The sequence below is a fragment of the Sturnira hondurensis genome, unplaced genomic scaffold (assembly GCF_014824575.4).
Source record: "Sturnira hondurensis isolate 20B ecotype Veracruz unplaced genomic scaffold, ASM1482457v3 Scaffold0001221, whole genome shotgun sequence".
NCBI lineage: Eukaryota > Metazoa > Chordata > Mammalia > Chiroptera > Phyllostomidae > Sturnira > Sturnira hondurensis.
The window spans coordinates 3,088,276-3,114,561 of NW_028073852.1; the positions used below are offsets into that span (position 1 = coordinate 3,088,276).

General features: G+C 61.2%; 1 protein-coding gene across 5 annotated transcripts in view; it reads right to left on the minus strand.

Moving 5' to 3' along the window:
* Positions 1–26,286, minus strand: part of SEPTIN9 (septin 9) — a 121,206-nt gene that overhangs the window by 70,767 nt on the left and 24,153 nt on the right. Inside the window, exon 1 of one of the 5 annotated variants that reach the window (XM_037064605.1) lies at positions 4,204–4,468. The exons of the other annotated variants lie outside the window; for them this stretch is intronic. Coding sequence (XP_036920500.1) covers positions 4,204–4,258 — 55 coding nt within the window. The 5' untranslated portion in view covers positions 4,259–4,468. Of the gene's footprint in view, positions 1–4,203; positions 4,469–26,286 lie in introns of those variants that run through there. 5 annotated transcript variants of the gene reach the window in all.

Here is a 26,286-nt window from a genome sequence, read left to right on the forward strand (position 1 = left end):
GCAAGTGCCCACCATGTGCCAGCACTACGCCTGTTGCTGGCCCAGGGGCAACAACTCTGGTGGGCTTGTCTTCCAGGCACAAGGGCCCCCGTGGACCCCGGTGTCTGCCCGGCTCCCATGCCCTCGAGGGGCAGGGCCGCAGCACTCACTGGCTCCAGTGGAAGCAAGACACACACGCCTCTCCCCCGGCTGGAGACGGGACCGCTCTCCTCACTGGGCACCCGGCTCCACACCCGCACAATCAGGGCTTGCACAGGCTGCTGGACAGGCTGGAGACAGGCTGGACACCCTCCTGGACACCGGTCGCCCCTCCTGGACACCGGTTTCCTGTCCCAGACACCAGGCCCCGGGCTTGAGGGCCGTTCAGGAAGGCTGGGGGCCAGCAGGACCTCAAGCAGGAGGCCTGACTGCACCCATCCTCACAGTCCAGTCACCCAGCAAGAGTCCATGTCACTGTCCCACATGGCCCTGCAGGTAGGCCTGTGGTCCACCCCCCTGTGATGCCCTGGCATGCAGGGGATGGTAGAGAAGGCTGGTCAACGTCCCCTGAGAAGGACCCCCAGCACCCCAGCCTCCTCTGTGATGGGGAGAGTATGAGTATCTGCCAGACTCGGGACCCCAGGCAGGCCCCGCAGGCACTCTGACCCCACAGGGAAGACCACGCCCCCAGGCGGTCGGACAGGCCCCTGCCTGGGCCTTTGCACTCATGCCATCCCCCTGGACCCAGACACTCAGGAACCCACGCCCACCTGTCACTTGAAAGCACCCATCGCGCCCCCCGGAGCAGGATCGAGACTGGACGCCGCACATAAGTGCAGGACAGGCGGGCACTCCCCCTCAGAGAAGTGTTTCCACCCTCCCAGCAAGCGGGAGACGGGCCGACCCCAACCTGCACTGTGTCCAAAGGCCCCCACAGAGTGGGGGGTCCTGTGCTTGCCCCTACCTCCTCGGCGCAGGTCTGACCCTCAGCCCAGCCGTGAAGCAGATCACAGAAGCACTTCTGCTACCCGGAACACATGTGTCCACCCCCTCCTGGGCCCGTGTCCTGGACGTGAAGTGCACCAGGACAATGCTTCAGTGGCTGTCAGACCCTAGGGGAGTTCTTAGCTGCAGGGCCAGTGTCCCAGGAGGCATTCTGTACACAGTACCACACTCCACCCCAGGGGACCCTCTCCCCACCCCCATCTCCTGTCGGGCCTGGAGCCTGCTTAGAGGGTCCTCGGCGGAGACATCGGATGGGTCAGAAGGGCCAGCATCCTTGCAGCAACGGCATGGCTCTGGGACCAGAGCACCTGGTCTGGTTTCTACAAACCTCAAGGGCTTTCCGGATTCTTCCTCCCCGTGCGAATCTGGTTACGGCAAACAGGGCCGGGAAAGTGGGCCACAGCCAGCGCACGGGGCGGCTGCTGTTGCACAAAGGCCTGAGCTGGGGTGGCCTGGGCGACAACGGGCTCGGTCCCCAAAGGACTCATGGTCCAACGGCCCGGGCCTCCACCGACCAGCAGCCAGAGAGGGGACAGGGCACCCCTCCCGCCACCCCATCACGCCAGCAGTGACAGGCACCGAGGCCACCTCCGGGCCCATCTGTCCCGGGAAAAGCAGGGAATGGGACACAACAGCAAATACAAAGCACTCTTCCGGCCCCCACCTGGGGGGTCTCCACAGGGCGCCAAGGTCATCGGTGAGAGGAAGGCCAAGGTTCATGTTTATGGGGGGCACCACCACCCTCTCAGTCCCTGGGGGTTGGGGCCTGAAATTGACAGACACGTCCAAAACAGAAGACAGGCTGAATCCCAGTGCCACCTCAGTGACAGAACTAATCTCACCCTCAGGAACGGTGATCGCCTGGGTCCGAAAAGGGTGGGCACAGGCCAGGGATAAGATGACAAAGAGACATGAGTGCCCCTCAGGGCAGGGGACAGGCGTGCCTCGCACGTGGGGCGCCTGCTACAGAGACGCACATTCACAGACCCCCAAAGGCAGCTGCCCTCTGCCCCTGGCGCCCCCCATGCCCACCCAAGGGAGCCCCCAGCTGCCCTGCAGGACGCGCCACTCTGGCCTGGAAAGCACCACCACCTCCAAACACCCCCGACACACCCTTCGGGCTTGTGGCGGGATGCCAGCCTGCTGGGGCCCAAAACACCCCCAGAGCTGCCGTGGCTCAGACCTCGGCCTGCTTAGGCGGTGGCCCCCAGGGCCTCCATCCCTGACCAGTCCTTCACCACGAGGGACCAGGGCCTCTGGCCTCGGGCACAGCCGGTCATGGTCACGGAGCTAGCGGCCCCTCTCTGGACCCTCTCACTCTGACAGAAATCCTCCCAGTGCAGCGGCTGTGGCCAAGGCCCTCCCCCACCCGCCAGACCCCAGAGGCAGACCGGCGCTCCTCTGGATAGGTCTCGTTCACTCTGGCTGCCTCCCCAGGACGGTCCGGGCCCGGGCAGCACTCCTGACCGCCACAGCCACCAGCTTGCCCCTCCTTGTGCCCCAGCCCCTCACGGACCAGCTTACTCCGGCCTCCCCTGCTTGCCCTCCTGACCAGATGGGAACTCTCTCCTCCTGCCTCCTGAGGTCAAGTCCCCACATCCTTCCACCCAAGGCCGACAGTCCCAGCAGCCTGCCCCACCCCAAGTCCTCGGGGCACTGGGCTGCCTTTCTGCTCCCTGACCTGGTACACTCACACTCAGGCACACTTCCACTCGGGAAGCGGGGGGCTCTCGTGCCTGAACCCCCATCCTCAGAGTGCTTGAAACTTTTCAGGGCACGCAAGGCGGGTCTGGAGCTCCCTGACAGTGAGAGAACCACCCCTGCAGTCACTGCCCACTGTTCCCCGGGGTGGTCTCCATGAGTCCACTGTCTTTGGCTCAAGTAGAGGGTCAAGAAGCCCCCTGGGAGGCTGTGGTGGGGACCCGCCCCCAGGCTGAGGCAGCCGTTCACACCCGGTGAACGCTGACAGCTGTAGGACCACATGACCCCACAGCACCACCTTCCCACCCTGCCTCGGGGCACCCCACAAACCCCACTCTTCCTCACAAATCCCAGCAGCAGGAGGACTTTCTTCCCTGGTCACCCAGAGGGCGTCCACCTGGGTGGACCTGAGGGGCCAGCCTCTCCTGATGGGCCGTCTCACCCTCGGACCTTTGGCAGCAGCTGCGGAGGGCCAGCTGGGGCTGAACCCAGGTGGGCGCGTGAGCCGTGGGGCTCCAGGCACCCAGATGCCAGCCCTGGCTCTGCCCATGAAGGGTGGGAGACCTCCTGGCTGAGCCTGGCACCTGACCGTCTGTCATTCCTTCCAGCCCAGCTTGCCCCACACCAGCCCACCAGAGGGCTCTGCCCGGGGCTGCCTGGGAGCCCCTCAGAGGGGCGGGGCGGGGCGGGGGCTCCAGGTCCCAGCAGAGGCAGGCCCGCCCCCCGAAATCCGGCCCCAAGTGCTGGAGACTATTGTGTGAGCCTCCCTTCCGACCGCCGTATTTACTCCCCGGGACGCGGAGCCTGGGGCTCACGAAAGCGGGCTCACGAAAGCGAGCGCGTGTAGAACACACACCCCCCCAAAGCCGGAATGAGGGGCGCACTCGCGGGGAGAGGCACCAAGCTCCCCACACTCTGTAACCCCCTAGGAGGGGTTTGGCCCAAGCGCACTCCCTCCTCGCACGCAGACCCCTTCTTCCCCACGCTGCCTGACTGTGGGAGGCGGCTGCGGGTGCCCCCGGCCTGCATGGGAGACGAGGGGGCGCCCTGCCCAAGACCTCGCGGGGTCCATTCGGTGGCCCGCCCCAGCCAGATTGAGCTCAGCCCAGGCTGAAACTGGTGTGGGGGAGGGGCTTGTCCTCCCGGGCTGGCGGGAGTGGGGGGACGGGTAACCAACTCCCCCGACTCGCGGCGGGCCGAGCGGCCTTCAAAGGCCCACCCGAGTGCCCGAGGCAGGGGGCTGAGCAACAGCCAAGAGGGAAACCGCTCGCCTGCCACCCGGCGTTACAAGGAAGCCCCGCGAGCCCTCGGGGAGGTTGCTGTCGCTCAGCGCACGCAAACAATAAAAGGAAGGAAACCCAGGCGGCAGCTGTCCCCACACTGGGTCCTTTGCGTAGGCTACGCGGGGCGGGGCAGGGGGCACGCAGCGGGAGGGTGCCCCATCGGGGGTCCTGCCGCCCCCTCCGCGCACCCGTCCAGCCCGAGCCCTCCCAGGGCTGGCCGGCGGCACCCACCCACCTTCGAAGTCCGAAATGATCCCGTCCAGCTGCGCGTTGACCGCGGGGTCGGACATGGTGGTTCGCGGGCAGCGACGCCCAAGGTGGCAGCGGCGAGGAAGCGCCCCGGCCGGCCCCGGCCCTGCGCGCTGGCTGGGGCGCCGCGCCCGAGGTCCTCCCGAGCAGAGCTGGCCGCGGAGCCCCTCGGCCCCCGGGCTCTGCTGAATGAATGGGGGAGGCGGGCGGGCGCCGGCCTCCCGCTCCTGGCGCCCCCGCCCCGCTCCGCCCCCACCTCCTGGGCGGATCAGGTTCCCCCCCCCACCCCGCACTGTGGCCCGGCCTCCCGGGCTCTACTGGCTGCTCCGCCCGCCTGTCAAGGCTGGGACCTGGGGGGCTGGGGTGAGAGACGCCACCGAGGGACAGCTCGAGTCCTGGGCGCCCGACCAGAGTGCCCCCCTGCGCCCCCACCGGGTCCACGCCCAGGGGGTCAGTGGTGGAGTAGGCCAGCCCCCTTCCCCCAACGCGCTGCTGCGGCCAGATGTGGGCGGATGTGGAGTCGCGGGGGCGGGGCCGAGGGGGTGGGAGGGAAGACAGCATTCCCCTTCCCTGGGGCGAAGAGTTCTTTCTGCGGGAGGTTTTATTTACGCAAGCAAACAAAGTTGGCTGCCTCCGCCTTCCCGCGCTCAGCGCCTGCAAGGGTTAAGCACTCGGGCTGGCTGCCCGCAGGATCCTGGCCTGTTGTTGGCGAAGAGCCGAGGGGCTGGCGCAAGAGTCACGTGGCCCAGAGGGGGGACCCCCCCCTTCAGCAACTCCCCACCCCCACGCTTCCACCCGGGGTCGCTGCTGCGCCCGGGGGACAGATGACAGCAGGCGCTGGCCCAGTGGGGGCCTGAGGCAAGGACGGAGAGCCCTTTCACAAGAGTCAGGGGCTGCCCCGCCATAGCCAGCGGCTTTTGGAAGGTGGAGCACAGACCGGTCTCCTTCCCCTAGGAGTTATCAGATAAGGAGTTAAGACTGGGGGGGAGGGGGCGGGGCGGGGCCGGGGGTGGGCTCCTGCTCCCCTCCGGTCTGGGCCCCAAGGCTCCAGGGCAGTTAACGTCTACGCATCCCTACCCCTTCAACCAACACTGATTAAACCCTACTACCTGCCAGGCCGGCGCATCCTAGGGGCTGAGGACAAGAGGATGGGTTGGAACTTGTGAAGAGACAGGACCGAGTCCCCAGGAAGGGCTATCCTGGGCTGCGACTGACATCTGGGGGAGTCTCTTCCACACCCCTCGGGGAGCCTGTTAGGCATTCCTGCCTGCCTCCCTTCACTACCTTAGATCTGTGGTCGCTGTCCAAAGTCTGCGGCGGCGGGGGGGGGGGGGGGGGGGGGGGGGGGGGGGGGGGTGCGGGCAGTGGGAGAACTCGCCACATAGCCACATAGACCCTCCGAGCTGGTGGACAGATCGGAACACGCCGCCCAGACCTCCTCCTAGTTCTCAGGTTGGTCACTGCCACGCCCCCCCAACGGCCCCCCGTTCTGATGTGCGAAGGATGCTGAGGCCTGACCGCCTCCCTGTCGTTCGGGGCTTCTTGCTGACAACGCACCAGGCTGGGTGGGCTTTTTCAGTAGTAAAACTGAGTTCTTCCTTTTTAAGGAAAGCAGCCACTCCCTCCCTCATGCTTGGGATGTTGGAAACTATTTTCAACCAAGTGGGTTTGTGGACAGGGGGCTGCAAAACCACAGACATCTCGGAGGCGCGCACACCCTCGTTGGCCTGGGTGCCCGCATTGCAGAGGCGGCGTCACGCCACTGTGGGAAATGCACCGCCCCCCCGCCCCCCCCCTCCCCCCCCGCCCGGTGTCTTCCAAGCCAGTACCTGGGCCCGTCCAACAGTCCAAACCCATATTTGGGAGTTTGGTGGTTCCCGACCCCTAAGAAACAGCCTCATGCTGCAGCCGCCTGGGAAGATGCAGGGTGTCCTGGGTGGTCTCCAGCCTGGGCCACAGCGTTACTGTCCAGTGTTCTCATAAAGAACACCTGGTGAGCGCAGACACACCCGTGCAATTGTTCTCCCCGAAGGCGGGCACGGGCCCCACCAGATCAGCATAGGGCCAGCTTATTGTGCATTATTTCACGGCCATTCACGGCCGAGCTAAATATACTTGGGCTTATCTCCTCGGGGAGCCCAGCCAGGGTGCACGCCTCATCAAAATGCTCCCCAAGGGGAACCCAGAAGACAATGGCAGGAGGGAATCGACCTAGGGTGCCAGAAAGCGCCCCATACCGGCAGGACTTCTCCAGAGCCTGTCCAGTCCCTCCGCCGCCTGCCTCCGGCCCTGTTCCGCTTTAACCACTGGGGCTGCTGGAGCCAGGCCGGATGCCTCCAGGTAAGGGGCTTCCCTGCATTTCCCCCAAAAAACGCCCCCCCGCACCCCCCCCATGCTCAGCCACACTGCCGTCCCGGAAGTCCACTTTTGTATCTAACTGGCCACTCTAATTGTACATCATTTATTTCCTTTTTTCCCTGTTCTGGGAGGAGATGGGAAACAGCTGGGTACCACCCTTCAAGTAATAATTACCTTCTCTAAACCGAAGACAAGCCGGGCGCTCCTCGGCCTTCTCCTTCCCGGCTTAAATCGTCCAGCCTTTAATCATGCCCCAGCCTTTGATCCCTCCTGAGGGCTGTGTCCCATCTGGAGCTCCAGGACCTTAACAAGGCCTGATCCCCAAAGGTGGTGCTCGCCGCCCTTTCCCAGGGCACGAGCAAGTGACGCGGGCAGTGGCCCTGGGCGGATAAAGGGAGCAGCAGCAGCCACCGGGAAGGAAAATGAGCTGAAATTTGTCAAGAAAACTACAACTAAGACCTGTGCCTTCTGGGACACGGTCCCCGGAGGCCATGGGAGAAGGTATGAACAGAGAGAGGGCCAGGAGGGGCCGCCTGCCTCGCAGGTCCACCGTGAGACTCGTCGTGCGGTGAATGGCACTCCCCTAAAGCCAGGTCCATCCGAATCTCAGAATGGGGCCTGATTTCCTATAAGGGTCTCCAGATAAGATCACCTTGGATTAGGGTGGGCCCTCGACCCAACCGAGCGTGTCCTCCTCACACTGAAGAGACACAGGGATGCAAAGAAGGGGCCTTGAAGTTGGAGGCAGAGGCCGGAGTGATGCAGCCTCAAGCCAGGAACCCTTGGGACCCGGGAGCAGCCAGAAGAGGCCGGCAGGATTCTCCCCTCAAGCCTTCATGGGGAACGAGGCCCTGCCAGCACCCTGACAGGGGGCTCCGGCCTCCCGAAACGGGGGAGAGTCCCTTTCGGCTGTGCTCCAAACCCCGGTGTGCAGCCCCTCGTCACAGCAGCCCTGGGATGCGAGTACAGACCCCGAGAGCCCATCTGAGTCATTCTCTTGTGTCAAAGCTGCATCTCCCGATGGTATCTATTATGCCCCAGAACCTGTCCTGGGAAACAGAGGCTGTCCCACAGGTGGCAGCCCTGAGGGAATTTGGGGGGGGCAGGACCTTCAGGCAGCAAGTTTGAATAAAAAAGGCTGGATGCCAGGGGTGGGCGGGAGAGAACTGTGAAGTCCAGTCCTCGCCTTTCTGGAAATGGGAAGGAGCAGGCTGATGAGGAACCCGCAGGTCAAGCCTGGGTGGAGGGAGCTCACAAAGCATGGGAAAAAGAGGGAGGGAAGGAGGAAACGGGGGCGGAAACAGCCCTTTGGCGTGCACATCGGGGTCCATGACCCCAGCTCGATGCAGCCCGGGGAGCGGAGGGAGGACGGTGGCCAGGGGCCCAGCCACTCTGCCATTTTGGACAGGACGCCCCATAAGTGGCTCATCTGCTTTGTCACAGACCTGAGCTCCTCCAGGACAGAGGCCACTCGAGCTCAGCTCTGCCTGGGCCTGGTGCGTAGTAGGGCTTCCCTGAGCTCCAGAGTCTCGGAGCCATCAGCCACTGGACGCCCCCCAGCCCGGGAGTTCCCCGAGCCCTCCATCTCCATAAATGGCACTGCCGTCCACCCAGGCACTCTAGGCAGACGACGCTGTGACACCCCCAGTCCTGCCTCCCAGCCCCCCACCAGGTGCGTGTGGAGGGAGCAGCCTGCTTGGGACCCGCAGCAGCAGCCGCTGCCACCAAGCCCCTCCCTGCACGTCAGCACCAGCACCAGTGCCCAGGGTCAGGGACAAACACCACCTGACTCGAGGCATCTGCCTTTTCTGTGGTGGACGTGCCCTCAGCAAAGGTCGAGCCACAAGGTCGAGGTACTGACGTGTCAGCCTGGGAGGTGGAGCTGGGAAGGGCCGTGCAGGAGCCGCCAAGGTGGGCGCACACACGGCGTGTCCATGGCACAGAGGCGCCAGTGTGAGGGGCGCGGGGCAGACAGGACAGCTGTAGCTCAGGGCCAAGGGCACACGAGTCCCGTTTCTAACACAAGCACCAGTAAGTCACTGGATCTATATCGTATAACCCTAACGTACAACCCAGTGTCTCTGAGAGAGCAGTGCCTTTCTTGATGGTGGCGAAAACAGAAAATGTACCGTTTAACCATTTGTAAGTGTCCACTCCGTGCCTTAAGCACATTCACGTTGCTGTGCGACCATCACCCGCATCGTCATCGCCCCAAACCGACCCCCTGTCCCCAGGAAACTCCAACTCCACTCCCCCGCCCCGGCCACCTCCCTCCCACCTTCTGCCCCTATGAACACGACCCCTCCAGGAACTTTCTGTAAGTGGGGCCGTATGACATGTGCCAGGCGACAGGGTCTGGGTGCTCCTCCTGCCCCACCTGCCGTGAACATGGGGGCCCACGTGTCTCTCTGAGTCTCCACTCCTCACTCTTTCAGGTGTTTACCCAGAAGCGGAATCACATGGTAATTCCATCACTTAATTTACAACAATAACTTATGTATAACTTTCCAAACATTATGTGTTTTCTAAAGTGTAAGCAATGTATTTTTGCATAATGTCATTAGAACTTCAGTAATGGCTGTGTTTGGATGTGCCTCCAAAGTTAGCTGGCGCTCGCCCCGGGACCATCTTCCCCCTCCTGAGTCCCCCCACAGAGCCCCCAGACTGGCTGCGCGCTTCCCTCCACTCCAAACGCAGCGAGGTCCAGGCGCCCTGGCTGGTGGCCCGGTGTTTGTTTACTGGCGCGACCAACGGGCTTTTGATCAGCAAATTTAGAAGTCTGGGCCCCCCACGGGCTTGGTGAGTTATCACCCAGAGACTCACATTTTGATGACTCGTATTTTATTCCTGACTGTCCCCACTTTACATAAAGTAAATACAACCCTGTATTCTGCCCCTGAGGCCCCCAAGACACGGCTCTGGAACGGGCTCAGGTCCCCAGCGTCTCAGCAGCCCCCTGAGGCCTCATGTACAGGGGGGTGGGGGGGGATGCTCAGTGCCCCCACACACCTGGCCATCGGGAGACTGCCACTGGTCCTTGCAGCGGCTCCGCAAAGTCACACAGGGGGCCTCTCGGGAAGGGCGCTGCTGCAGTGTGGGGAGGGCTGAGTCACCAGCCTGCCCCAGTTCCACGTCAGTGGGAACAATAGCATCGGAGCAGAGCAGCCAGCTCTCCGAGGACACACTTATATTTAAAGTCACCGCAGTGACCGAGGTGACGTCGTCTCTGGGGAGCTGCCCACCCGATGGCCACCTTGGACTGTGGCCACGTGACCTAACAACGCCCCTGCCCGCCGCCCTGGCAATGCAAAGAGGGCTGGAACTCGCAGTGTGGGCAGTCGACGGGAGGGGAAAGGAGCAGGAACCTCCCCTCCAGCACCCTCTCGGGGGGTCCTCAAGGCTCGCCCTGCATCACAGCCCTGTGGGAACCCACCTCCATGCCCACCCCCCAAATGCCCATCCGCCCCACCCCTGAATACCTCTGCTGAGAGGGAGCCCAGTGCCTGCCATTGCTGCTTGCTCAGTCTTTGGCCAGTCTAAAACAGACGCGGAGCTAGAGAAGGAGAGGGAAGGAGGAAGGGGGGGAGGGAGAGTGAATTAGGGTCAGCCCGCCTGGCCCCCAGAAGAGGCTCCTCACTTTGCTCTCTCCCAGACGGGAGCGATGGAGAGAGGGTGCGGAGCTGTGCGTGATGGCAGCTCTCTGCTGAGAAGAGGGTCCCCCAGGGGGTGTTGGGGGAGGGGCTCCTGGGGGGTTGTTGCCCATGGAGCCCCAGCAAAGGCTGAGACCTGACTATGGAAGCCCAACAGGCCCTGGAAGAGAATTGGCCTTTGGTCAAACTGTCCCTCTGAGGAAATGTCCCGGAAACCAGCCGGAGAAACCGGCCAGAGACTGTTCTGGAAGCATGGGAGCGGGGAGGTGGCAAGTGTCCAGGCAACCTGAGCTCTGTTCCCTCTTCAGCCAGAGGCCGGAGCCCTGGGTGCTCCAGGACTTCCCCCCGAGGGCAAACACAGGTCGGGGGAGGGGGAGAGGCTGGGCACCCGCGCTTGCCCTCCGTGGCCTCAGCAGGGAAGCCACGGGTGTTTGGGGACAGACTCTGAACCCGCCAGTCCCCAGCCCCTGGCCTGTCCACCCAAGGACAGAGAAGAAAGAACTGGGCTCATTCGCCAGACACTCACACACTGTCCGTCACGGACTGACCCGACAGCACGTGGGTCCTCCCTGTGGGCCGGATGTTTCTACCTTGTTCCCAGCCCACCACGAACTGAGAGGAGATTGGTGTCCCCGGATGCAGCCCTTAGCCCGCTGGGACCCCCAAAGGAGAGGGTGGCCACGGCACCTGAGGCGCTGCCTCTCCTCTTGGCCCGAAGCCTTGAGAACCGAGAGCTCTGCGTGGGAGGGAGGCAGGAAGAGCAGGCGCGGGGGCGGCCCCCCCACGACAATCTGGGATTGCTTTCCTGGATAATGAAATGTCCCCACCCTGAGTGCAGGCTGGAGCCAGCCGGCAGCCAAATCAGCCTCAATGCGCCCATTGTCCCCCGTGTGAAGTGGCCGGGGGATTGAATGGGTTTGCTATTAACACACCCGCCTGTCCCCTTCCCCATCACCCCCAGCATGAGTCACTCGCCAGGACTGGCCCAGCCAGCAGCCCTTGGCAGGGTTCGCCCGGTCTAACTGTGCGAGGAAAGGGACCCGGACAAAGGACAAAGGCTGCCCGGCCCAGGGGCCTAGGGGCCCACACAGCTTCCCGTGGACTGTTTATCCTGGGGTGCCCCATTAGTCAGGGGAAAGCCCCCATGGGTCTCTTTGGTTCTTGGGGACCTAGGCAGCCATACTCTACCTATCTGGGGACAGGCAGTCTCCCAGGAGACGCCTGCAGAACTCCTGAACCAGTGTGGAAACTGGCCAGAGAGACAGGGACAAGACGGCCCAAGGCCTCTGGGGCCGATGAGCACCCCCTCACCTCTGGGACCGCAGTTGTGTGGACAGGGGCGCCCTCCGGAGGAGGAGAAAGGACTCAACGGGCATCACCCCTCCAGGCCCCCAGTCAGATGGGCCCCCTTCTCAGAACGGCCCCCTTCTCAGAACAGCGGTTCTCCAGCAGAGTGGGGTTTCTCACTCTCCGGACCAGGGTGGGGCCACTCCAGACAGGGCCACGTCTGCACTGGCCTCAGGGACCGTGGCGTCCAGGTCTCCGTGGTGAGTCCCATCCACAAGACCACTGAGCTGGCTCCAGGCCTGCCAGCTCTGCCCGGGGGAGCGAGCGTACCTCTGAAGCCGCACTGCCCGCAGGGCAGGACGGGGCAGGGGACAGCCTGTGGGGTGGGGTGGACCCACCTCGCCAGACGGAGACAGATCTACGCGCAAGTCCAAGTGCAGCCTGTGGTGCTGGGCCACCATTTCCCAGTAAGTCAACATGGACATTTTGGGCCGGTGAATCACTGCTGTGGGCACATCTGGGGAAGCCCGCCCCCTACCCCCCCCACCTCCACAGAGAGGAGACTGCGGGGTGCACACGGCCCCCTGGGCCAGACGGCTGGGCGAGGCCCAGCGGCAAGAGGTTTCTGCTGGACTCTGAGTCACCTTCATCCAGGAAAACTACAGGGGTGTCCAACCGGGGACTTAGAACCTCAACACCTGTGCCCACCCTCCTGCAGAAGCGCGTCACTCCCCTAGTACCCTCTCGCCCCATCTGCCCGCAAAGCTTCAGCCGCCCAGAACGCCATGCAGCCGTGCCAGCCGCTGGTCTTGCAGGCCTGGGACCTCCCCACCCGTCCCCAAGGCCTCTAGATTGGAGCCCCAGGGCTGACATTTGGGTGGATGACTGACTGGAGACAGAGCCAGACCTTCAGATGGGGCTGAGCCCGTTCAGCCGGAGCCCCCCAAAGCAGAGGTCGGCCCGCAGACCCTTCGGGGAGGTTTTCCATAGCAAGAGATGAGAGACGAGGCTGAAATGGGGGCGGACTGGCAAATATTCGACAACCCGCTCCGGCGGACAGGGGCAGGAGGGTGGGAAAGCTCGATGTGTACCCATCGCCGTGGCGTAAACACACTCACAACCCACAGGTGACAACCAACGAGCGGCCAGCACGACGTCGCTGAGCACAGAGCTGGCGGGGACACGCACGCCACTAGCTGAACCTCTCAGGTAAGTGTGACCTGTGCCTCCCTGGGGAGTGTGGGAACCTCGAGGGGCTGTGCAGGGGACAGCAAGCACCCTAAGTCATAAATAAAGACCATGGTATCTCAGTAGCCTCCTCTCCGTGGTGCCACTGTCCCGTCCCACCAGCGTCCCATCCTGATGCCGCCCCAGCCCACCAGGCAGGGTAGCCCCCCACTCTGCACGGGTGTCCCCACTCGGAGAACCGGGGAGAGGAGAGGAACGGAGGGGGCCATTGGGGGCACCAGTTACAGCGCAGGTGGCAGTGCAGGGGGAGGGGCGGGAGAGGGGGAGAGAAGTGAGAGGACGAAGGGGAAGGGGAGCTCTCCGGAAGGCAGTGTGCCGGGCCTGCGCTCCTAGCATCACCTATGTTATTACCTCCCTTAACCCTCAGGAAGCCCCATGGGAGCCTCTCCACGGCCCCGATTTCTCCCTGGGACACACAAGTGCGGGGGGCTGCCAAGGTCCCCAGGTGTCAGTGGAGTTGCTGGCACGGGGACCCAACACACCCGCGTCTACCCACATGGACCTAAAAGGCTCCCGGGCAGCAGGGGCTGTGGCCTTGAGTGACTGCAGAGGTTCGAGAGGCCAGGGAGGCCAGACCAGAGGCCGTGCCAGGTGGGAGGGACCCGGAATGCTCAGGAGACGCCACGTGGGTGGCCGCTGGTATCTCTGGGGCACAGGAACGAGGCCGAGATGCCGGCACAGGAACCATGCGGGCAGTCTGGGCTTGGCCACCCCAACGGGGGTCCCTGGTGGGTGGCACTGAATGTTCCAAGCCCAGAACCGCCCTCCCAGCAGGAAGGGCCCCCAAACTCAGTCATTCAAAAATGCAGGCGCTGGTTCTCCTCCGCAGACAGAAACTCAGCACCTGCTACGGGGCCAGGACGCCCGAGTGCCTCCAGAGCCCCCCAGTGGACCCCACTCAAGTCCTTCCCGGTCGAGGCACTGTAGATGCGGCAACCACAGTGCACGGGACGTGGTCTCCACCGCCAGGGAGGGGGGCGTCGGCTGTGAGCATGACACAAGCTCGGGACACGTTCAGGCTCTTTGCACACGGCCGTGCGACACAAACCAACAGCCAGGACCCAAGGCAAGACCCACCCCCTGCCGCCCGTCGGCCAATGTTCCCGAGCAGAATCCTGGGGGGCCCCCCTTGGGGTTGGTGGCGGGGGCTGGGGGTGGAGGCTGGGGAGGGGGCGCGTCTGCACACGTCCCATGGGGGCAGCTCTTTGTACACGTGTGGCTGACAATCACCCGCAGGTCCGTGCTGGGGACCTGGCACACGGCCCACCGGCGACAGGGCGCTGGTGGTCCCCAGCTGCTGCTCTGACGCCACGCGGCGACGCTGTCCGGGGCAGGACAGAGAGGGCCACTGTTTCCAAGGTCACGCCCCACCCCCTGCCAAAGGGAGATGCGGAGCCGGAGGATGGAGACAGGCCTTTGGGCCAAAGCCATCAGCTGTCCGTCATCGAGTCCATGGGGAGCGCCAACCAGCTGGTTCGGCCTTTGGATTGAGTGACGGTGACGACCCACAGCAGGGACCTGCGGGCATCCCTGCTGCGGGAAGGCACTGTCATCCCTTCCCAGTGGAGCAGGAGAGCGGGGCTGTTGGAGTCACACGGCCCTGGACGGACGTCCCAGTTTGGTGAAATCATCAGCCAGTGGAGTTCAGGCCAGTCGCTCAGTGTCTCTGAGCGGCCACCCCCAGGGAGACAGGTGGCCAAGGCCACCTCCATGGTGTGCGCTGCCCTCCGCTCCCCGAGGGGAGACGCACAAGCAGCGACTTATCCACGCCCGTCCTGAGGGCGGGGACATGGCCGCAGTCCCCTCAGCTGCTTCTCCCAAAGCTCCTCTGGGAGGGGAACTATCGGCTCAAGTGTCATTTCCTCCCCGGACAGCTGCAGTGGCCTCAGTCCACAAGCAAGGGGGCTGCGGGGGAGGGGGGGGCAGCCACTTGGTGGAGGAGGAGCTGATAGGGAGTGGGCTTGAACCTGACCATCGACCTCCAGGGAGTAAGGGGACATCCGGCCATCCTTCCAGCTGGAAAGGAGGCTAGGGCCGGGCAGGGACTTTGGGGAAATCCGGTTCCGGCATCTGGGCCGGTCCAGAGGGCCTCGGCTACGGGAATGCCCCTCAGTGCCCACCACAGAGCAGGGCACTGGCCGGAGGAGACCTGCTCTCCTATCACCGCAGAAACAACGACCATTGGGTGGGCTTTGCAGTCGGCACCAGTAGCCGAAGAGAAAGAGCGGAGAGGGAGCGTGGGAGGATGACACCCAGCCCGACCCCTGTCCCAAAGACCAGGCTGAGTGAGCAGGGCCTGGCGGGCGGCGGGGGGTGGGGTCCTGTCGTAGGCACATACCCAGTAACATTATACTTTGAAATTCAAGTGCTTATGAAATAACAGGGGCCTGGGATTGGCAGGGACCTCAGAGGTCCCTTCCACGGCATTCCTGAACAATCTCCACACAGGCCCTGCCTGAATACTTCGTGGCCTGGGGAACTCACTACTTTGCAAAATGGCCCATTCCACCATCAGAAAATGAAACTTGTGGGGGGAAAAATGCCTTTTCATACAATAAGTGAAGCTCCACTTTCTAGGACCTTCCAAGTTTCTGGGACTGCCTCTGTATTTTGGAGGAGCTAAGAACAAACCCTTCCTCTCCAACTATGCTGGGAAAGTGACTAGCTCTCCTTTCTGAGCCTCCTGTCCAGACAACCGCCCACCCCCTCCTCCAACCCATCCAGAGCCCTGTCACCAGGCAGGCCCCTCCCCCGGGGCCGGGCCTCAGGGAGACCCCTCTGCACACTGGGCCTGCTGTGGGTTGAACTGTGTCCTCCCCCAAAACTGCCTGAAGCCTGAATGCCGGGAACCTGTGAACGGGACCTTGTTGGGAAGCCAGGCCTTTGCAGATTTGATCAAACCGAGGCTTGGGTGTCCTGCCTTGGGGTGCCCTACGTCCTGTAGCTGGCGTCTCTGTGAGAGAAGGCATGGGCGGTGTGGACAGAGACCCACGGGAGGCTGAGACTGCAGCCGTACAGCCGCAGACCACAGAGCACCGGCCGGCACCAAGACCCCGGCAGAGGCGTGGAGGAGACTGTCCCCCGAGCCCGGACTCAGATGCCTGGCCCCGGCACTGCCAGGGAGGAGGCCTCTGTTGTTTGAGGCCCCGGTCAGTGGTCATTTGTTACAGTGGCCCCCACACCGATCCGGGGCCTGAGCAAGGGCACAGTGGCACGCTGTCTTTCCCTCACTGCAGCCAAAGTCCACATCTGTCACTTTGTCTCATCAACAAAATCACACAGCTGTTCCCCCCGAGCTCTGAGCTCCGGTCAGCACACACCCGCGGACTTCCCCACGTCCCCGGTCAGGGCAGCACCTGCTGGGGGCCTCCCGCCACCCTGGCACCCACAGTCCACTCACTCCGGGCAGCGCAGTGCCCTCATCTGACCCCGAGGTGCCAGGGTTGGCTGGAAACCTGTATTTGCACAGGTTTTCCAGGAGACGCGGACCAGGCCCCTGCACTCGGCCAGCTTGGAGGGTAACAGCCGGGGCTCATCATGTGGTGACACCCTGATCCCGGCCCGGGATGCGGCTGGCCCGGGATGCCGGGAGAAAGGCCAGCCTGGAGTGTGGCTGCTGCGGAGATGCAGAGGCCCCTCGGTCGCAGGGGCCTGTCCTAACCCCCCGAACCTCGGGACACGAGCCGGCAGCGCGGGCCCTCAGCTGCACTGGACACCTTGGGGAAAGTCTGCTCTTCAGAGCGGGGGCCGTCCCCACCCCACCCCCACTTTCTGTTCCCCTGAATGAACAGCAGCAGAAGTGCGATTTCGTGCCAAAGGCGGGCCTGCAGTTTCCCAGAGGCCAGCTTCCTGCCGGGCCGCGGTGCTCTGTCAGGAGTGTTCGCCCAGTGCGTGTGCGCACGTGTGCACGCACACCCGTGTCCCTCCGCGTGCAGCCTGGGGCAGGGTGGGGAGGCTCATGGAAATTCTTTCCCATGGTCAGGAAGATAGAAAAATGGAAAAGGAGAACTGTGCACATGTGTGTGTGCATGCACATGTGTGCACGCTCGTGTAAACATGCATGTGTGCACATGTGTGTGTGCACACATACCCAGAGGAAAGTCCTTCCTTGCCTTCCGCCTCGGGGTGGGGGGCCCCCAGGCTTCATGAAACAAGACTGGGCCTCGAGAACTGGACTGCAGACCGTCCCCCTCAACCCCACGCCCTCGGGCAGCCCTCTGCTAGGCGTGGCCGGCCTGCTCCTGGCTCCCGGGGCAGCTCCTGTTCCCAAGGCCCCACCCGTTTCCTCCTCTGGGCTCCTTTAACCCTGGGGCTGCCTGCTCACCTTGCACGTCTGCACTTGGGTGTGAATCATTTCCTACACACACACACACACTCTTCTGGCTCAGCAGGGGAAGAGGCTTCTCTTCCTGGTCCCACGTGCCCTGTCCCTCCTCTGGTACAGCTGCCAGTGGCAGGAACGCCCTGGGGCTCGGTGCTCGCCGCAGGGCTCTCGCCCCAGAAGGCCCCTTCCCACAGACCAGCTCCGACCCCCAGGCCCAGCCAGCTGGCGGGCAGCTCCTGGGGACCCACCGCGGCCTGCCCACACCTGCCCAGAGCGCCGGCTGCCCAGTCAGCCGCTGGTCCAGACATACTGCCTCCGCCCTCCACCCGTTGGTTGCAGGCATCTGTGGGACGTCACGTGGGACATGCCGTCCAGCAAGACCGGGGCCCCAGACTAAGGAAGGCAGGGCGGGTGCGAGTCCTTCGCTGCTTCTCCCACACCTCCTTCTGCTCCACAGGTGGGAGCTGCTTCCGCCGTGTGCATGGGAAAGCGTCCACATCGCAAAAGCCACCACTTCCGCACCTTTTAGGCGCACGTTTCGGTGGCCTTGAGGACATTCACAATAAACATGCAGCACACCGATTCTCTCCCCTACCCCACGCCTGGTACACATGCCTGTACACACACCGAGTGTGCGCACATGTCTGCTCTCAGTTCTTTGGGGTATATAACCAGAAGTGGAATTACTGAATCATGCAGTGATTCTATGTTCAATTTTTTGAGGCGCCACCACGCTATTCCACGGGGGCTGCACCCCACAGCAGAAGGTTCCAGGTTCTCCACGCCCTCACCAACCGTGTCCTTTCCCAGTTTTTTCCTTGTTTGCTATGGCGCTCCTAACGCGTGCGAGGCGGGGTCTCCCCGTGGCTTTGATTCGCATTTCTCTAAGGATGGGTGACGCTGAGCATCTTGGGTGTTTTCGTTGGCATGTATGTCTGTTCAAGTTCTTTACCAGCTTCCTCAAGGGGTTGTCTGGTTTTTTGTTTCGGAGTCTTAGGGGTTCTTTCTATAGTCTAGATATCAGTCAGATACATAATTTGCACATATTTTCCCCGGTTACGTGGCTTCCCTGTGCACTCGGCTGATGCACAGAAGTTCTTATTTTGATGAAGCCCCCGCGGACCTGCTTTGTCTATCGTTGCCTGTGCTCTTGGTGTGGCCGCCAAGAAATCATAACCAGCTGCAAAGCCACGGAGCTGTGCCCTGTGTTTCCTTCCAAAGTAGCTGCTTCTCGAGTTTGCTGCTTCCATCCCCCCCGCCCCCGGTCCCCTTCGTGCCGCCAGACACCCTTTATCTGATAACAAACAGTTCTGTGTACCTCACTGGGCCGTCCTCGTTACTGGCGTGGTTTCTGCTTCCTGCCCACGCCCTGGCTGACACAGCGGAGCGAGCAGGAGGAAGAAACCCAGAGGAGGGCAAAACCAAGAAAGTCGAAAACGGGAGGACAAGAAAGCCAAAGCGAGTCCTTTCAGGAGACCTGCAGGTCAGGTCCCTCACAGTGGGACCCAGGGCAGGACGGGAGGGAGAGAGAGAGAGGTGATCAGCCATCACCAGTATGCGGATGGCAATTAAAGGGCCCCGACCGTCACGGTCCTTGTAAAGAACATGTGACCAACTTCATGAGAATAAACTCCACGCCTTACATGAAAGGGACAAACGCCTCCCAACGCCACTTACCAAAACTGACACAAGAGAAGGTAAAAAACTGAACAGCTCCCCCCCTACGTCAAGTAAATTTAATATGTTTAAGCATTAAATTAACTCAGAAACCATTAGGGCCAGATGGCATTCTTGATGAATTCTATCAAATGTTTAAAGAAGAAACAACAGCAATCTAATGCAAATTTTTACATAAAAATGGAGGAGGAAATACTTCCAAACTCTTTCTATGGGGCCAAAATTACTCCGACACGGACGTCACCAACACGAAGAAAAACCACACAGCCGTGTCCCTCCGGAACCTACATAAAAAAATCCTTGACGAAACACCAGACAAACCAAACGCAGCAATACGTGGAAAGGGTGACAGGTCACAGCCGTGCCGGCCGGACCTGCTCCAGGACACAAGCTCAGTGAGACAGTCAGACACTGGCTGTGGCAGTTCGCCGGCTCCCGGAGTGAAGGAGGAGACCACGGTCCCATCCACACCTATGGCCGCGCCCCCTTATCCACGGGCTCACTTCTCCTGGTGTCCGGTGCCCACAGGCAACTTCTGCCCAAAAATATTACGTGGAAAATTCCAGAAGTAAACAATTTTGTAAGATTTAAGTTGTGAGCCTCTCTGAGTGGCATGATAGCATCTCGCCCCGCCTGGCTCTGTCCTCATTGCTGTGAGCCTGTCACGGTGCCCAATTTACACGCTACACTGTACCGCAGCCACGTGTGTGCTGGGGACAACACAGCGTATACAGGCTTTGTGTTGTCCCTGGTCTCGGGCCTCCACGGGGGATCTTGGAATGCAGCACCCGGGAATAAGGGGGGACCACTACACGAAAAGGCATTTCCCAAAGTCAACGCCCATTCGTGTTCGAAAACTCCAGCACATTAGGGCTGGAAGGACGTTCCCTCTGTCTGGGGCTGCGTTGTGAGTTCCGGCACAAGGCAGGGATGCGCCCTCGCCAGTTCCTCTCCACGTCATGCCGGCAGCTCTAGCTAGTGCAGGAGGCCGGAAAGGAGATTAAAAGTGCAAAATCCAGAAGAAAAAGGTAAAGCTGCCTGTTTGCAGATGACAGGTGTTTCACTCAGTAAATGAGACAATGTCTATGACACAGGCATCACGAAAACAGATAAATGGCCCTGACAAAGTCACGGGCTATAAGATTTACATACAAAGTCACCTGCATTTTCACAGACCAGCAGCAAACAGTTGAACATGACATTTAAACTAGACGTTCAGTTTACAATAGCACCAAAAACATAGGAGGAGTAAGTTTAACAATGGACACAAAGATCTTTTCATTGAAAACTACAGAAAAGGGTGATTTTGTGGAGATCGGGGAAGCAGGAGGGCAACGAGACGACCTCCCAGGCGGAAGCACGCCAGGTCGACACGACTGGAAAACTCGATGTTGTTAAAAGGTTAATTCTAGGTAGACCTACGGGTTCAAGGCGCTCTCAGTCAAAACCCACAGAGTATTTTGGTAGAAAGTGGACGCACTGCATACAAAACTGGTAGGGAAATTCAAAGGGCCTAGAATATCTAAAGCAATGTTTTGGATGTACTGGGAAACGTCATTTTAAGACTTTCTATAAAGCCACATCAATCGGGACAATGTGGGCCTGAAGAGAGGACAAACTCTCCACAGAACGCAGCCAAGTCCCCAAGTTCAAGTACATGCACACAGTCCAGTGACATCTGACAAAGGAGCCAAGGTGACTCGATAGAGTAAGCAGGGTCTTCTCAACAAACAGTGGTAGAACAACCGGAAATCCACACAGAAAAGAAAAAGAACCTTGACCTCATGCCACATAAAAAATCAACTCAAGATGACTTCTAAACCTGGAATAAAAGCTGTAACTATGAAGCTTCTATAAAACACTGAAAACATCTTTGCAACGTGGATGCAGGCAAAGCCTTCTTATAAAGCATACGGAACGGGGTGACCAAGAGAAAGAAATTTGTGACATCAGACCTCATCAAAACTGAAATCACAAACTTTCCTTTATCAAAAGGGGCCATTAGGTAATGAGTAGTCAAGGCGCAAAATTGCTAAAAAAAAAGAAAGAAAATTTGCCATCTGTATTTCAGACAAAAGACCAGTATCCAGGACGGATAAGGAAAAACCAAGCAGCTCAGCTTTAAAGACACCAGAGAGGAAGCCACACCAACAGCTGACAAGCACAGGAACGAGCGCTCGGCGGGATCCGTCATCAGGCAAGTGCAAGTCAGAGCCATCACGAGATGCCACCCCACACCCACCGAAATGACCGCACTGTGAGTGGCAGCGCCAGCCAGGCCCAGGCTGTGGGGCAACCAGAACTCTTGTGCCTGGTCGGTGGGCAGGTGGGACGGTGAGGCCACCTGGGGAAAAGACCCGGGTAAGATTCTCACAAAACTACACACAAACACCCCCTCTGGCCTGACCATCCCACTTCTTGGTATTCACCCAAGAGAAATGCAAGCCCCCGTCATAAAAAACCTCATACCAGAGGTGCAGGCAACGTTCCTAAGAGCCCCAGATGGAAATGGCCCAAGGCCCACGATCAGAAAAGGACTAAGAAGCCCCAGACCGTGCACGCGGCAGATGCCACGCCCCAACCGAGGCACTCACTGCTGGGACCCACAACAATGTGGCTGGGCCTGAAGGACATTGGGACTGGCGAAGTCCACTCAACCTGGAAAAACTCAGAGGTGGGGGCCGCGCAGGACGGGGAGGGGCCGGGGGAGGGGCTGGCCGTGTTCTAGATTCCAACTGGAGTTCAATACACGGTCCACACACATGTCCAGATTCAGAGAATGGCAGCCTTGAGATCTGCACATACATCTTACTTCCCAGAAAAAAACATAAATACAGGCTGTCCCCAACGTGTGACTTTTCGGCTTTATGGTGGAGCGACGCCATGAGGGATGGGTGCAGAGCAGCGAGGCCAAAATGCCAAACCGCGGTGCGCGGTGGGTGAGGCGCGTGACCTGCGTTTTATGGAGACCTGATCCCATGGCGAGTCCTGGAGCGTCCACGCCGGACTCTGGTTCGGGGAGTGCAGGCTGAGGTCTTATAGGGAGGTGGGTACTCAGTCAGTCGCGGATTTGGGAAAGCGTCCGCACCTCACCTGGACTGTGGGTGGGCAGGGGGTGGGTGCATGGTGAAGCCAGGTGAGCCATGCATGTGTGCAGAATCGAGGGAGGCGGCCGGACGGGTGTCCACGCTGTCCCTCACTCATCTTTCTTGTGTGTTTGACATTCTTCATGGTAAACGTTGAAAAAGTTTAAAACAGATTGAGGCATATCGACCAAAAATACGGGAGAAAAGACAGGCGTCAGGAGAGCCCTGGCCTGAAGCCCTCCGCTCCCAGACCCCACTGTTCAGGATGGACGTCCTGGGGTGCCCCCTCCAGCGTGCGGCCCCTGGGGGCCAGGACAGAGCCTTCCCACCCTTTCCCGTTCTCCCACCTGCCACTTCCCGCGCCTCCCCGGGCAGCCACAGTGAGCAGAAACGACCCGGGGTGGCCTCCTCCCACAACTTTGGGAGCCAATAAAAACCTAGGAGGCGCTGGGCTCTTGAGGGCTTGCACTGCCACCTGCTGGACAAAAGGCTTCCTGCACCCAGATTTTCCATCTTCAGTTTGGGGCTCCATGGTGTCCCTCACTGCAGTGAATCTGGGGGCGCCCAAGCATATAGGATGCATGTGTCTAGCACCGGGGCCCCCTTCTCCCTCCTCACCAGAAAGACACATGTTCCTCTTCCCTCCGGCTGCCCTCTGCTGTTGCAGACCGCTCTGCCTGGTTCTAGGAATCGTATCTCAACCTCTGTGGCTAAGGGCGAGGGATGACCTTTGGAATGTGAGCTGCAGGAGACAAAGCCTGTCTCTGGTAGCAAATGCTGCCTCAGTTTCCTCTCCCTGCCCCCAAAGCTTGGTCAGAAGTCCATGATGGGTAAGACCCCTCACAGTGGGGGGCAACCTAAGCCAGCAGACTCGATCACGTGGGAGGCCTTCATGGAAGGACTGGGGGGGAGGGGGCTGCAACAAAGAGGGAGCAATGGACTCTCACGCTCCCACGCCCCCCACCCCCACCCCTCACCGGGCTTTGACATAGCTCAAGTCTCCATGTTCTCTGGGAGAAGCGCTTCCTGGCTCTAATCCCCTTAAGCCTGAATACCTGTTGGGGAGAGGTGCAGCTCCTCACCTTGCTAGAGTGTGTCCTGGGAAAATCTGGCATCACAAAGACTTGCTGATAAACCTGTGAAATCTGCTCTGCTAAGAGGGCTTTCATTCACATGTTAAGGGTTCGAGCAGGAAACCCTAAAACTCTGTTCCTGACAGACTTGGACTCATAGTAAGCCCCCAGATTTCTTTGAGATGTTATCTACAGTTTGATCCTTGCTGCCCTGTATTCCTGTGTATTAGAACCCAATAAAAGGCCCTGGAGGAGGGGGCTCGAGCTTTCTCCTCGGAGAAACTGGCCGCTGCTGGCCTTTTTCCTCTGGGAAAATGGCCACTTCCCTCCCCAAGCAGATCACATCATGTCTAAGTCACAATCACTCTCATCCTCGGCACACAGGGGGACTTGCGAGGAATGTTGCCCCCACACTCTGCAAGCTGGGGGCAGTGGGGTGGCAGTGCCTCCCTTGGTGTGCGCCCCCCACCCTCAAACTCACATCACACAGGCAGCCCAAGGCCACCCCTTCCCTGCCCCCCGGACAGGATCGGGACCCTCGGAAGTCACTGAACTGGGAACAAAGCGGAAGTCAACTGTTCTCACACCGTGGTTCTCAGGTCATTGAAGGGCCATATCCCGCGACATCTCACCGAGTGGGCATGGCGTGCGACCTGAATCCCTGGGTCAAACGTGCTGCCTGGAGAGGCCCCTGGACCCCCGAGGGGACCCGCTGCAAGGCCAGAGAGACCAGACAGCCTGGGCTGGACTCAGGGGAGTCCATGGGCCCCAGGGGGAGCCTCTGCCCCATGCCTACCGTGCACCACAGGGGGTCAAAGAGCATGACAGGCACAGCTCTGACCGGAGCGTCCCCTCTGTGGGGCACAGGTGCCCACTGTCCCATTAGAGTGGTTCCTGAATCTCCTTTGTCCCCAAGTCCCCAGCCCTCCCCAGATGAGAGGACACAGCCAGAAAAGCAGAGAGCAAACCCAGGACTGGCTGCCCAAGGGCCATCTCCGAGCAGCAGCTCAGGCCGCTCCAGGAGGGGGTGTCTGTCCCCCACAGGCACAGGGTGTCACCACAGGCTCAGGACAAACCTGCCTGGAGACTCAGGGCCCCAGGAGGCATGAGGCAAAAGGCCAGGAGACAGACTGCTGTTCTTCCCTGAGGCTGCCCACCACTGCTGAGGCCACCTTCCCTGGACTCAAGTTGTCCCACCCCGGGGCCAGGCACATAGCAGACCTCAGCCTGCCGGGCACAGCAGGAGGAGGTGGGCAGGGCGGGGCTGGCCACCACCTCAGTGCGTCCAGCAGCCTCTTCAACCACCCAGGGCCACCCAGCAATCACAGGCCTCCCTCTGTGATGGCCGCCCTGCCTCCTGGCCTCCCCGCTTCTCCTCCCTGCCTGCCACAGGACCGAAGAAACCCCTGAAACGTTCAGGTCCTGCCACTCCCTCCACGTGGTGCCCAGCCCCCACCTCGAGTTCAGCTTCGGGACCCCAGACCTGGGAGAGAACCCACCGCTGTTAGAGCTGCCCGGCATGGGGTGAGTGGTCACAGCAGTCCGAGAAACGGCCACAGCGACCCAGTCCTGGGGCCGCCAGGGCTGAGGAGGAGCCAGGAGGGCTTGGGGCCGAGCCTCTCGTCTGGGAGACTGGAAAGGGAAGCCAGAGAGGGCGAGTGCAGGCAGGGGGCCAGGACCATGGCGGGGACAGCAGAGAGAGGGACCAGTGAGGACCGAGGCGCTGCTCCCCGGGAGAGAGGACCCCCTGGGAAGACCGGCTCCCTGCTGGGTGGCCGCCCTGGGACTGGCTGCTTGGGGCAGACGCCCTCCAGGGGCGACGTCCCGGGACAGGGTGGCCGGTTTCTCGCAGGACCCCACACCAGCAGTCAAGACCCCATGGAGACGTCCCCGTCCCCTGCCTGCGACTCGCCAGCGGCCAGGCTGAGTTGAGCAACTGCCGTGGAAAGGGCTCCCTGCTGAGATACAAGCCCTTGGCACCAGATAAAACTGCTTAACTTGTTAAAGCCACAAAGCCAGCCCAGAACAAGAGACAAAACGCTGACCCCTGGCTGGAAGGAGCGGCCTGTGTGTCTCAGCGGCCAGTCACTGCTGTGACTCATCCGCCCTGCTGACTGAGGGGCCCGCCCCCCAGGCATCTTCCCATGAGGAGACCCCCAGGCTCACTACCCAGATGGGACCTGGGGGCTCCTGTGGCTGCCTAGCCTGCCTGGAGTCCCTCCCCAGAGGGCGGGCAGACCTCCCCCTCCCCCGCAACGCAGCCCGAACAGCTTCTGCACAAAAGCCAAGAGCTGGCCAGACACGCCTTCAATGCCGCCCAGTCCGGCGTGAGCAGGGGCAGCCGTGTGCAGAATCGGGCAGGTGGGGCATCTCACTAGCAGGCACCTCTATCCCACCCACAGAGGCGAGCCGGCCTGACCCCTGGCCACCTCCACCCTGTGCTGGTGTGGGCACTGAGGGGCCACCACCACCTTCCCAGGAGACAGAACAGCCTGCCCAGTGAGAAGCAGGAGCCCCCAGAGTAGACTCAGAAGCCCCTCGCGGTGGCGGGGTGTCCTGAAATGCCCCATCTCCCCACTTCACAGATTAGGAAACCAAGGCCCTGGCCAGAGGGACTTGCTCAAGGTCCCAGCAGGGACGGGGCGGAACTCGCTTCCCCAGGGACTGGTCAAGTGCTGTTACCATTAACCACCAAGGTCAAGGTCTGACCAGGCCTGAGGAACCGGAGGAAGCAGTTCCGGGATTTTCATTTCCATTCATATTTGGGATCCGTTTCTAACTGAGCTTTGAAATAAATGAGTTGTCTTTTTTTTTTTTTTAATGAAAATGCATCCCAATGAGGATTTCACAGAAAGTCACAGCTTTTCCTCAGGCGTATCCTGAGAGAAGGTCCCCACTTCGCCCCTGTCAGCGATGTCCTACCCTGAGGGCAGTGGGGTTTGGCCCGGGTGCTCAGCACAGAGCCGGCCACCCACAAGGGCAGCGGTGGTCAGTGCACACGAAGCTCCCAGAGCCCACTGAGCCCAGAGGTTCCAAGACATGGCCATTGCCCTCGATGCCCCAGGGGGCCCCCAGCCTTTGTGTGCCAGCTCTCTGGGCCCCTGGTGGCCACCCATCTGGGCCTTGGCTTGGCCACCTAAAATGAAGGCTGGATGGAGGCCCCCAAGGCCCCTGTCAGACAGGCAGGCAGAGTGGCCATCCTGCGGCCCCACCAGGCTGAGAACAGGCAGCCCTGGCCCCCGGTTCCCAGCGGGCCCACGTCACTGAGCTCTTGCACAGGCAGAGGTGTTTCTGGCCGGGCCTTCCGCCGTCCACGCGGCTGCCCCCTCCTGTGGTCAGCCTGCCGGGACTGTCTGTGCATGCCCA